This window comes from Canis lupus, chromosome 7 (genome assembly GCF_003254725.2).
Source record: "Canis lupus dingo isolate Sandy chromosome 7, ASM325472v2, whole genome shotgun sequence".
Classification (NCBI taxonomy): domain Eukaryota; kingdom Metazoa; phylum Chordata; class Mammalia; order Carnivora; family Canidae; genus Canis; species Canis lupus.
Genome location: NC_064249.1, coordinates 1,872,030 through 1,884,487, shown reverse-complemented (window position 1 = coordinate 1,884,487; position 12,458 = coordinate 1,872,030). Strand labels below are relative to the sequence as shown.

Below are 12,458 nucleotides of genomic sequence, written 5' to 3'. Positions count from 1 at the left end.
CGCCAAACCACTGGGCCACCCGGGGTTGCCCTGTTCTTTTCTTTTAAATTCTTTTTCCTAATGATTCACCAGGATCTCTACTGACAGGTTCCTAACCGGCCTCAAGCCACCACTTTCGTTCCCCCAGCAGCCCCCAATGCTCCCCATGTGCTTTTAAAACCTACATCACCTGGGCAGCCCGGATGGCTCGGCGGTTTAGCGCAGCCTTCAGCCCGGGGCGTGATCCTGGGGTCCCAGGATCGAGTCCCACATCGGGCTCCCTGCGTGGAGCCTGCTTCTCCCTCTGCCTGTGTCTCTGCCTCTCTCTGTGTGTGTCTCTCATGAATAAATAAATAAAATCTTTAAATAAATAAATAAACTCCAATCCTCTCCCCACCATGCCCTGTCCTCCTTCCCTGTTCTGTTTTTTTCTTTTCATGCTACTTATCACCATTGGGCACATTACAGATTCTGCTTATGTATCTTACTTATGTCCATCTCTCCCCACCAGAAGGAGGCAGGGATTTGCTCCCCCACCTCCTCGAGCACCTACGATAACGTCCGCTCTGTGAGATGGAGTCAACAAATGTCTGCTGAGTAAGCGAAGGATCGAATCGGTCCTCGAACGCGTGTGCTCAGAGCAGTGTGAAGACGATAGAATGTGACAAGTCAGGTTGTAAATGGGTTTCAAGGAAAATGCTCAAGGGACTGAATGCAGGAAAAAATCAAAAGCTGCGGAGGGTGGTGCCCATGTGCCTAAGGAAATAAAGGGCTCTGATGAAATAACGTGAATAATAAATGTAAGATTTGGCGTAGAAGTAGACTTAGACACAAGGCCTCGTTGACAGTGGGTCAAAGGGCCCCAGCCCGTGCCCAGAAGCCTGGGGTAGGTCCCAAAGGTGCTAGCTGCTGGGCGGGGCCTGCAGGAGCGGAGGGGCCTCGGGGGGAAGGTGAGGGCGGGGGTGGGGGGGAGCTCACTGAGGTTCTGCAGCACCCGGTCGCGCTCCAGCTGCGTGTCTCGGATCTTGTTCTGCAGCAGGATCAGCTTCTCCTCATACTGGTGTTTGAGAGTCTGCAGCCGCCGCTGGCTGTTCTCCAGCTCATCAATCAGCTTCTGCTTGATCTCGATCTCGCACGTCAGGTCGGCCAGGTCTGCCTGGAAGTTCACCTCTGGGGGTGGGGGTGGCGGTGGGGGTGGGGGGCACAGAGACAGGCTTAGTCCAGGGCCACAGGCTCAGGGCAGGGTGGGCTGCTGGGGGCTTCCCTGCGGTGAGCCGTGACCGGTCAGTGACCAGAGGCTGCGGGAAATGGTACATCCCAGGGTAGGTAAGGGCTGCCAGGCAGGGGGACACGTCAGAAATGCGAGACAGGGAAGGGGGTTCTGGGTACCCCAGCAGCCCCACCGCACCAGAGCCACAGAGGCCAACGTCTACGTGTCCTAGATGGCACAGGACCCAGGCCGGGTGAGGAGGGCGGCGAGGCAGCAATGGCAGCAGGGCACACTGACCCTCCGCCCTGACGGCAGGTGTCCCCATTTGGAGGAGTGGGTGTCGGCTCCGGCCAGACCTGCATTCAAGGCCTGGCTCTGCATCGGCCACGCTGGGGAAAGTCCCTAGACTTCCCTGAGCTTGGGGGAGCTCCGGGCACCTCTGCACAGGGTCGTGGGGAGACCTGGAGGCCCCAGGCCATGTGGAGGACAGCTCAGCAGCGCCTAGTGGATAACGAGCGCCCCCACCCCTATCGCTGCTACTGTGATTCGTGCAGGGGTCAGGTCTGGAGTTCCAGGCCCTGGATGTGCACATTCACCCTCGCCCACGGGCACCTGGCTCAGCGCCTTCTACCTGGAGGGTCTGCAGAGTCTCTCTGAGCCTTGTGCGAAACGAAAGCCCGCCCTGAGCACCTGCCGCTGGGCGTGTCACCCCCCCGCCCCCCCCGCCCCAGCCTGGCACACGCACCCTTCTCGTCAGGGTCCGAGTCCGAGTCCACCAGGCTCTCCTCACTGCCCGAGTCCTCGTCTTCGTCCTCACGCCCCTCCTCCTCCTCACAGCCACTCTCGTCTCGCTCCTCCTCCTCCTGGGCACCAAGCAGCATTAGGGGTGGGTGGGCCTCGCTCAGCCTGGGCCTGGCCTCGGGGGAGAGCCCAGAAGCGGAGGGCGTCTGGACTGGGCCTCAGGGTGTCAAGCGGGCGGGGAGTGGGGCAGACCGCGGTCGGCGCCCCTTGCGCCCACCCCTAGTCCCGAAAGAGTGCCGCCTGCTGCCCCGACAGCCTGGGCAGGGCCCCTCAGGGACAGCCTCCCCCCCAGCCTCGCCCATTCGGGATGAAGTGGGAAACAGGGGAGATCGCCGCAGCCGCCTCCCCCCGTCGGCCCTACGGGGAGCCCGGGGACCACTCAACCGGAGGCAGACCCAGCCGTGCCCCTGCTCTGCCCCTGCTCTGGCCCTGCTCTGCCCCCGAGGGGAGGGCACAGGCGCGGTCCTCACCTCCTCAGCCTCGTTCTCGTCCGTCTCCTCACTGTTTTCCTGTTGCAGTTTCGCCCTCTTTTTGAAGGCCTCCTTCTCGGGGCTGCCCAGGGGGAAGGGTAGGCCAGGTCAGCCTGGAGCGCGAGGCAGGGGGCGGTGGGGCTCGACGGAGGAGGGGGCCGGGGACTGCGCAGAGAATCCTCTGGTCCTCTCCACGCCCATCCCTTAGCCCTGGGTCAGCCCGTCCCTCCCTGGGGGAAGGCGCAGCGTTGAAGGTGGCTGGCTCCCCGCCAGGAGGCTGAGCGGAGGCGCTCGGTGCGCTCCCAAGTGGCCCCCAAGTGGCCCCGGGCAGCGCCGCCCAGCGCGGGAGGCGGCGCGCTGCTGGGACCCCCACCCGGCCCTGGGCGCACTCGCTCACCTCTTTCTCCGCTGCCTGACCTCCTTCTTCTTGAGCCGCTCCAGGTCCTGCTTGGCCCGGCGGATCACGTCCGAGGCGTCCTCCATGGAGCTGGCCGGGCTGCCCCCGAAGGCCGCGGCAGCCGGAGACGCGCCCAGGGAGTAGGGGCTCCGCGCCGAGGCCCGGGACAGGCTGCGGCGCAGGGACTCATTCATGGCCTCGCTCTCCAGGAGCTTCGTCCTGCGCGGGGGAGCCAGTGTTGGGGGGACGGCCCTCGGCCCCCCAGGCCCCTCACGCGCCCAGCCGGGGGCTCACTCACCGCAGCTCCTCGATCTCCCGGATGTAGTTCTGGATCAGAGCGCCAATGGCTTCGTTGCCATCACCTGGAGAGGGAAGGCGGCGGAGAGGACAACACGGAGGCTCAGGGACACTAAGCTCTGCGGCTCGGAACTGGTGGTCTCGTACCACGGCCTCCCAGAGGGGAGCACATGGGGGTGCCTGGGGGGCTCAGTTGGGAAGCGGCCGCCTTGGGCTCAGGTCGTGACCTCAGGGCCTGGGCTGGAGCCCCACATCCGGCTCCCTGCTCAGCGGGGAGCCTGCTTCTCCCCTTCCCTCCCCTGTCTTGTACACATCCTCTCTCTCTCTCAAATAAGTAAATAAATTATTTTATTTTATTTTTTTAAAGATTTTATTTGTTTGTTTATTCATGAGAGGCAGAGACACAGGCAGAGGAGAAGCAGGCTCCCTGCAGGGAGCCCGACGTGGGACTCAATCCCGGGTCCCCAGGATCAGGCCCTGGGCCGAAGGCAGTGCTAACCCACTGAGCCCCCCGGCCTGTCCCAAATAAATTATTTTAATAAAAAAAAAGAGGGGATGGGGATCCCTGGGTGGCTCAGTGGTTTAGCACCTGCCTTTGGCCCAGGGTGCGATCCTGGAGTCCCGGGATCGAGTCCCGCGTCCGGCTCCTTGAATGGAGCCTGCTTCTCCCTCCTCCTGTGTCTCTGCCTCTCTCTCTCTCTCTCTCTCTCTCCACGTCTATCATGAATGAATGAATGAATGAATAAATAAATAAATAAATAAATAAATAAATAAAAAAAAAAATCTTAAAAGTAAAACAAAGAGGGGAGCACACATGGGCCTTTCCCTGAAAGGAATCTACATCAAGCAAACATTCGTCCATGTGACAGGTATACGTAAGCACTGGCGGTGACAGCAGGATATCGGAGACAACAAAGCCCAGCCAGGGAGGGCTGGGAGCCGTGTTCACCGTCGTCACCGAGGGAACCCTCTGCAGTTTGCAAGAATGGAGTAGATTTCTACGTTTTCATGATGGAAGGACCTCCAAGGCATAATGCCAAGTGACAGTGGGAAGTCATAGGACAATACGTATCATCTCATACGCAGAAAAACAAAGGGCGGCATGTACTCACACACGTGTGCGTACGTACATATGAACACACATTCACGCACTCACACTTGGAGCAAAGGTACCGACAAAGGTGTGGGAAATGTGCACGGGGCTACTTCTCAGTATGGAGGACGTGGAGCAGAGAGTTTAGCGAGAGGGCTCTTTAACCTTTATGGTATGCGTGCACATTAAGCAAGGAGGATGCATCATTTATTGCTTGTGGTCATAAAAAAATGTTTAAAATCAATTGGGGGGGCACCTGGGTGGCTCAGTCAGTTAAGCATCTGACCCCTGATTCTGGCTCAGGTCATGACCTCAGGCTTAGTGGGGAGTCTGCTTCAGATTCTCTTTCTTCCTCTCCCTCTGCCGTACCCCCCACCCCAAAATAAATAAATCTTAAAAAAAATCAATTGGAAAAAATTCATAAATGCATTGACCTGTGAACTGATTGGCTGGCCCACCCAGCTTGCCTAATATCCTAGGGTGGGTATGGGGCGGCGGGGGGTCCCCAGCTGGCCCGGTGCACCCCGACTCACCGGCCTTGGCCAGGAGCAGGTTGGCTTCCTGGCTCATGAGATGAGTGACGCGGTTGTTGATGGCGTCAATGGCCTCCTGCATGGCCTTCACCCGCAGGCGCAGCGCCCCGTTCTCCTTCTGCAGCATGGCATTCTCCCGGAACAGGTCGCTGTAGCCCTCGGCACCATCCTCCCCGATCACCCTCTTGCCCTGGGAGGAGGGGCGGGCAGGGGGCAGTCAGGTGCCAGAGCTCACGGTGTGTGTGGGGGTTAACGATGCACCTAGCAGCACCGCCGGTCTCCCCCCGACTCCACGACTTCTAGAACACGGCACCTGTCTCCCAGGGCTCTCCCTGACAACCCAAAGTCCAAGTTTTATGACCAGCCATTCCAAGCCTCCCCCAATCCTACCTTCCCCTACCTTCCCACCACCCACCTTCATACTGCCATGAGTGTAACCCAAGGGCCAAAACCCTGCGGGCCCAGGGAGTCGGCACAAATGAGTAAACGAGCCTCAGTACGAGACAACAGGGAGTGGTGGGGACTGGAGCCAACAGAGTCCCAGACTCTGTCTAAAGGGGTCAGCAGCTCCGCCCTCCCCGGCCAACCTAGTGCTAATGTTGTTAGATCTTGAAATTCTTCGGGAAAGAAATTCCCTGACTTTCAGAAAGGGAGGCAGCTAAGTTTCATTCTTTTAGAACAAAGGGCAAGCCAAGCCCAATCCCACTCGTGCACCAGCTTCACACCTGGGGCCCCTAGCAGCCACCGCCCTTTGCCTTAGTCCTATGGAATTAGACTCTTCCCCAAGAAGCACCCCCGTTCCCCAGCTCCGCTCCTATGTGCACGGCTTGTTTGCGTCCCCGAATGCCTGCTCCGCTTGCTTTGGACGGTATCTCATTCATTTCTCAGGCTCCATATATAAGGCCCGCTCCTCCATGAGGCCCTCCCTGACTGAGCCCCGAGTGAATACGGCAGCTCTGTCCTCCGCCCTGCCCCGGCCATGCTGGCCCCACCAACTACTCTTCTTCTGCACCACAGTCTAGGGGTCTCGTGTGGCCCAGCGTAGCACATCCAGCACATGCGAAACAGGTGGAGCACCGGGCACCCGCTCGTGCAGGAGAACACCCGCGTCCCCTCCTTCCCCTCAGGGCACCTTCCCCTCAGGGCACTGCGGGGCGATGCCCCCAGGTGGTGGGGAGGTGGGGGGAGGTGAGGGAGCTGCAGGAGGAGCGCCCCGGGGACGCGCTCACCGCCTTGTACTCCATCAGCTCCATCTGCAGGCGCGCGATCTCGGCCCGCAGCGCGCTGATCTGCTGGCTCGTCTTGTCCTGGTTCACCACCACCTTGTTCTTGATGTTGCGGGCCCGGTTGGCGTACTTGAGCGTGTTGAGCGTCTCCATGAAGTCCCGGTCGGAGGGGCTCACGCAGGCGATCATGATGGTCTGGCTGGGGGCGGGGGGGCGGCGGCAGGGGGTGAGGCTCTCGAGGGGCACAGCCAAGCCCCCGCAGGCGTCGCTCTGGGCGGAGCTGCTGCTCCCCCCATTCCCCTCCGGCCTTAATGCCCGGGGGAGCTGGGCACCCCGGGACACGGCCCCCGGCCCCCTGGCCCTGGGGTGCCTCCCGACAGCGGTAACCCACAGACATGTCCCAGCTCTGTATCTCCTGAGCGGCTCCCCCCCACTACCCCATTTGGCCTCTATGTCTCCCAGCGGTGCAGACAAGGGAACTGAGTCTGATCACACAGGCCGGAGGTCACGCGGCCTCTCAAGGCTCCAGCCTCCCAAGCCCACAGCCCGCAGCAGGAAGGCCTCCTCGTCCACAAGGCCCTCGTGAACCAAACCCTCACAGCAGGATCCTCCAGGAGGTTCCTGCCTCCCCTGTCCCACCCCCGGATATCGGCCTTAGGGTACCTGTTGCCCCCCAGCGAGTCCTGGAGGAGCCGAGTGAGCTTGGAGTCCCTGTAGGGCACGTGGACCACCTTCTTGCTCTGGTCCCCCAGGGCGCTGATCACGTTGCCCAAGGCCAGCTGTGGGAGACAGAGCCCGGGACTTGAGAGGCGCTCGCGGAGAGAGGGAGTCGGGACAAGACAGCCCCCGAGCCAATGGTTCCTGCCTCGATGACCCAGCAGCCCTCAAGCTCCCTGACCGGGTTTACACGCAGATGTGATCATTTGGTGAAGCCAGGAAGCTGGGGGCAAGGGTGAGGGCAAAGGACCAGTGACCTAACAGCAGTGACACGCGGGGGCCCCGGCCGGCAGCCAGCAAGAGGCCCAAGGAGGACGGACCGCCGTGGGCCCATCGGGTCTGGCAAGGGTCTGAGACTGAGCTGGGCTGGCTGCCGGGGCTGGTGGCCCGCTGTGTGCCTACCAGGCCGCAGTTGATGGAGATGCCCTCCTTGGCCCGCTCGCCGGTGGCCCCCGTCCGCTTCAGCCGCTCGGAGCCAGCCAGGTCCACGAAGTGAAACTTGGCGGTGAGTGTCTCATACTCACTGGTGGGAGCGGTGCCCTCAGGAAGCCCAGTCACTGCCTCATTCACCTGCAGCAGAAGTTGGCATCTGACTCACCTGGCCCCCGGCCTGCCTCGCCATGCCTCTGCTCTCAGCCCTTGTGCCTCAGTGATGCTGTCTGGGGGGATGCAGGCTGCAGGGCGCCTCTCCCCTGGCACGTGAGAGCACATGACAGTGCGCATCGCACTTGCACACGCCTGGTTCCCATTCAACCCTCCCAACCTAGAGGTTACCCCCATTGTACGGGTAGGGAACCGAGGCTTAAGAAAGAAGAAAAAGAAAAAAAGAAAAATCAACAAGTGGCAGAGGCAAACCCCACACCCAGATTTGCTAGCTTCAGATCCGTGGCTCCTGCCTCCTCTTGCCCTCCTGAGAAGCCCCCCCAGAAGCACTAGCTCCTGGGCCTCCGTGAGCTCCTTACTGGCTCGGGCTGGGTGCACACGCGCATCTGGCACACATGGATGGTGAAGATGGCGTGTGAGCGGGAGCTCTGCACGTTCATCTGGGTGCTGGCCGTGGTGCGGGACAGGGCCCCCTGCTTCAGGCACTGGATCAGCTGGGGAGGGAGGCACAGGTGAGGACACCGGACCGGCCACCGAGCCGCCCCTGCCTGCCCCGGACCTCCAGTAGGTGCTCACCTCCTCCTGGGAATTGATGAGGCGGGAGGTGACACCTGTGGTGTAGATGCCACCATTGCCATCCTCGTGGATCTTGATGTTGGACCTGCGGTGGCGGGCATCAGGGTCACGGGTGCTATCGAACAGGTCAAGGATCTCCTCATTGTAGAGCTGGGGGGCAGGCAGAAACAGCTGCTGGGTGCGTGTGGCACATGGCACGGGGCCCCAGGAGATGGAGGGGGCTTTCCCCATGTTTATAAACCAGCTCCGTTCTGCAGATGTGGACACTGAGGACCCGCGAGGCGAATGTGCCGACCCTGGTCCCCTCGGGGTTCTGGATTCTAGGATCTCTCTCCTGAGCAGGAGTGGGGGGCAGATGGGTCCTGGGCAGAACTATAGTGAGGTTGTGCTCCTACTCCCCAAGGAACCTGCGTTCAGCAGCTTTCATCTTGGCAGGGGACTGAGGACAGAAAGGGGACTAGATGTCGATGAGGATGATAGGACCATACTTAGGGCAGAAGCTATTATGTTCCTAAGCTGGGAAAAGATGAGGGAGGGGACAGTAGAGGCCGTGGCTTGATCCCATGGTCCCTAGGGGTTGAGGTGATGGAGTGAAAGAGGAAAGTGGCCAGGAGCGCCTGCCCGGGGGGAACAGTCACTTTATTTCACATGGTTTCAGCCTTGGAGATTCTTGTGCTTGGAATCCAGGGCAGGGAAAGCTTCACCTGCTGAGGGGCTGGGATATTTCCCCGGGCTGGGACCCAGGGGCTGGGGGCTGGGGGGCTGGGAGGCTGGGGAGTGTCCTGGGGGGCTTGGGGCTGGGAGCTGGGCGTGTGCTGGGGGGCTGGGGAGTGTGCTGGGGGCTGGGGGGCTGGGACCTGGGGCTGGGGGGCTGGGGTGTGTGCTGGGGGGGTCTGGGAGGCTGGGGAGTGTCCTGGGGGGCTGCGGAGTGTGCTGGGGGACTGGGGGCCTGGGAGCTGGGGCTGAGGAGTGTGCTGGGGGAGGGGGAGGGCAGCTCCAGCGGTTGCCAGCAGGATCCTGTGGGGGAGGGGCGGGCTGCAGCCCTGACATCCGACATCCGAGGCTTTGATGCCTTAAAGGGACAGAAATACTCCACAGGAAGGGGAAGGGGAAACGGAAGGGACTGGTGCAGACGTGGGTGCCATGGTGTCTGTCTGTCTGTCTGCTTGCCTGTCGGGACAGGCATACTGGCATCATTTAACTCCTTGTGGTTCACCCTTTGGCATGAGTTTTCTAGGAACTGCCTTACTCTTTGGGGATGCCCATGGCAACAGGATAGAGAAAAGGAGAAAACAAAGAGATGGAAAAGCTTCTAGAGATACACAGCACTGGACGCGCACACCACACACTCCTACACATACACAGAGGCAGTCACTTTATCAGAAGCAAAAGTCCAGGCAGGACAAAGAAAAACTCTCAAGTCTAAAATACAGGGTCCCCGAAGGGAAAAGCAGCCACTCTGAGTGCCCAGGAGGGAGTAATAGTGGTGCTGTGGGCAGGGTGGGCCATGGAACACCTGGGAGAGGGCTGGAGCCACATCCTCCTCCAGAGGACAACCTGGGTCCAGTCAGAGCCCAGGGCAGCCCCATACCCGGCAAATGCCCCTGAGCCGGGACAGGGGGTGGCCTACAGGCTGGGGTTTCAGATGCTGAGAACTGAAGCCACCTGCTTCAAGAGTCCTAGAGGAGGAGCCTGGGAAGTCAGGCATTCGTGAGACGTATCCAGATGCACCTGTTTTCCTAGAGACCCTTCCGAGAGGTGCCTTGATAGGCCAAAGGGTCCCTCTTCTACCCCCGCAAAGTCCCCAGATGCCAAAATCCTGGCCTTGGCACACAGACATGCTCCCAGAGAGAGTCAGGACCAGTTGCAAGAAAAGAAAAGAAAAAAAAAGGCTCCTTCTGGAGGAACTCCCTGTGCTGACGTCAGGGGGTCAGGAAGGACGTCGGCCAGAAGGGGATAGGACAGGCTGCTCTGAGGCTGGGGAGCACCCCGCAGAGGCCAGAGGATGGGCAAGACCCAGAGTTCTCACTGTGTGCCAGGCACATGCTTCCGTGCCAACTGCAGAAACCCGAAAGGAAACAGATACCACAGCCTTTGTGCAGAGGTGACATGACGTGGCCGAGGTCACCCGGCTAACGAGTGTCAGAGCTGACAATCCGTCAGGGTTTGAAGAGATCTTAACGGTCCTTGTTGACTCAGCCCTTCTCTCCAGAGTGTCCCACCAAGAGGTCTGCTAGTCTCGCCTGAATATTCCAGCAGCAGGACACTCGTCAGCTGCAGACGCTGCTATGGCTCCCCTAGGCCCATTCCACTGTCCAGGGACAAGCCCAACCTCCTGCCACCCCCCAACCCCCCCAAGGTCCCAGTACCTCTAGGAACTGAGCGCTGACTTTGAACTCAGGCCCAGCCACACCCTGCTCCTGTGCCCGCCGCTTGCGCTCAGCAATGCCCCCAAAGAGGTGTGCGATGGCCCTGGGAATGATGCCCTGCTCCTCCTCTGACGTCGCCGTGTCGAAGCCGGTGCCCATGGTGTATGTCTTCCCGGCCCCTGTCTGCATCGGCAGGGATGGAAGGCGGCTGTTAGCACCCTCCAGGGGGCACCAGCAAGGCCTGGACCCTGGGCCAGGCCCAATTCCCCTACCATTTGCCTCCCAGGCTGGGTCACCTGCCCCTCCCGGTCCCAAAGCCACACCCTGGAGAAGCCCCTGGGATGGACAGCCTCCCTGGGGTCACCAGCAGTGTGGCGGTGGTGGCAGTGGCACGCTCCACCTCAGGTGTTCCAAAGGGGCAGGCGCGCTCTCCTACCAGACGGGGAGACCAAGGCTGCAGGGCCATGGGGAGAGGCGGGCGGCCTACCTGTCCGTAGGCCAGCACTGTGGCATTGTAGCCCTCGAAGCAGCCCTCGATGAGCTTGCTCACGCAGGTCGAGTAGATCTGTTCCTGCCAGGTGTCCAGGTCGAAGACAAAGTCATAGGTGAAGGCCTTGTCCTTCCCCAGAAGGACCTGGGGCTCCCCGGGGTGACAGAGGTGCAGATGTGACAGCCCTCAATCTTCTCCTTTGACAGTTGGGGCCGAATCCTGCTCGGGAGAGGACAGCCCTGGGTCAGACCCACGGCAGCTGCAGACCCTGCGGGCCAAACTTCCACTGCCTGCCCCCTCCCGCCCCCCCAAGCTGGAAAACAAGGAAAGCAGCTCAGGAGCCTCCCAGAGGACCAAGGCAACTTTTGTAACGACACAATAATAATGACAACAGTAGTCCTAATATCTACTCCCCCAGACATTTATCGAGCAGTTGCCAGCATCCATCAAGTGCCCCACCCATCGGCTGTGTCAAAAGTAGTTCACGCGGACGAATGCAGGTCCTCTTCACTGTGAATCTGTGGGGTACGTATTATTTGACTAACTTTACAGATGAGATAATGGAGGCCGAGAGAGTCACAGTGACTTGCTCGGGGTTGTAGTGTGGGACGTGACGGGGCCAGACCCAGGTCTGCTGTCAAAGCGCATGCTCCTGATAGCACGGAGAGCCCTAGAGGTCAGTGTCCCCAGATGGGGAAGAGAAGGCAGCTTGCCCCCTTCTGGGAGGTGAGGCCCAGGCCCCTGCCCCCCCAGCATCCTCCCACTGCAGAGCCCCCCTCAGATGCTGCAGCTCGGGGTCCTCCCTGGGACCCAGGGGGCCAGCCGCCCCCGGACCTGCCAGGCCTGGAGGGCAGGCACCTCTAGAAGGGGGGGGGGGGCTGCAGCCCAGATCCTGCTGGGCTCCCTTCCGAGGGGAAGAAAAGTGGCACCAGTGGGGGCCAACCACAGTAGGGCTACCTCCATCCAGCCACCCTTCTCCCTCCTCTAAGCAGCCGCAGCGGGGTCCCCATGGCAACCAAGTGTGCAGGGCGAGCATGCGCTGTGGGGACAGGAAAGCACTTCCCAACCGCCTGGGGGGGGGGGGCGGTAGGCGCTAAAGCTCCTGGGCTCCCGCAAGCCAGCCCTATGGGCCAGGCGCTCACAATGAGCTGCTTGTCGGGCTCCCTTCCCCAAAGCCAACATTTACCAAGAGAAGAAAAGAGCAAGGGGGCCCGGCCAGCATGCATCCAGGGCCCAGGGGCACCCAGCCACGGAGCCAGGGCCACCAAGTCGCCATCCTGTCCCTGTCTGGGGCTGCCCCAGCCCCCAAGGCCCACTTGGGGCTGCAGGCTGGCGGAGGTGCTCCCGAGCCCGTGGCCTGCGAGAGAGCGAGCTCAGGGGAGCCGAGCTGGGCGGGGTGTGGGGTGGCGAGCCTCACAGGCCACGGCCACGCCATACATGCTGGGTAGCCCGGGTTCCTTCAGGAGTGATTGCCCTCGGGTGTCAGCAGGTCCTCCAGGGCAGCGGCCCTCCCCAGCCAGGCTGACCGGAATGGAAGGGCAGCACCCCCACCCCCCCACCCGCCCAGCTGGTGCAGGTCAGGGCGAAATCAGAACCCAGCTTCTCAGCGTCCCCGCCCCCTGCCCCCCGAGCTGGTTTCTGACCTGGAAGGGAGCCGCTGATCCTTGCTCACCCTCCCCGGACCTGCAGACCAGAAC

General features: G+C 61.2%; 1 protein-coding gene across 1 annotated transcript in view; it reads right to left on the bottom strand.

Annotated features, from left to right (window-relative positions):
• Positions 1-12,200, bottom strand: part of KIF21B (kinesin family member 21B) — a 34,119-nt gene extending 21,919 nt beyond the window's left edge. Inside the window, 16 exon segments of the mRNA XM_049111955.1 lie at positions 958-1,149; positions 1,935-2,052; positions 2,461-2,542; positions 2,858-3,076; positions 3,156-3,219; positions 4,781-4,970; positions 6,010-6,205; positions 6,670-6,785; positions 7,126-7,293; positions 7,686-7,820; positions 7,903-8,052; positions 10,272-10,454; positions 10,759-10,922; positions 10,925-10,980; positions 12,013-12,118; positions 12,179-12,200. Of these exon segments, the coding sequence (XP_048967912.1) occupies positions 958-1,149; positions 1,935-2,052; positions 2,461-2,542; positions 2,858-3,076; positions 3,156-3,219; positions 4,781-4,970; positions 6,010-6,205; positions 6,670-6,785; positions 7,126-7,293; positions 7,686-7,820; positions 7,903-8,052; positions 10,272-10,454; positions 10,759-10,922; positions 10,925-10,980; positions 12,013-12,118; positions 12,179-12,200 (2,161 nt within the window).
• Between the last annotated feature and the right edge of the window lie 258 nt (positions 12,201-12,458).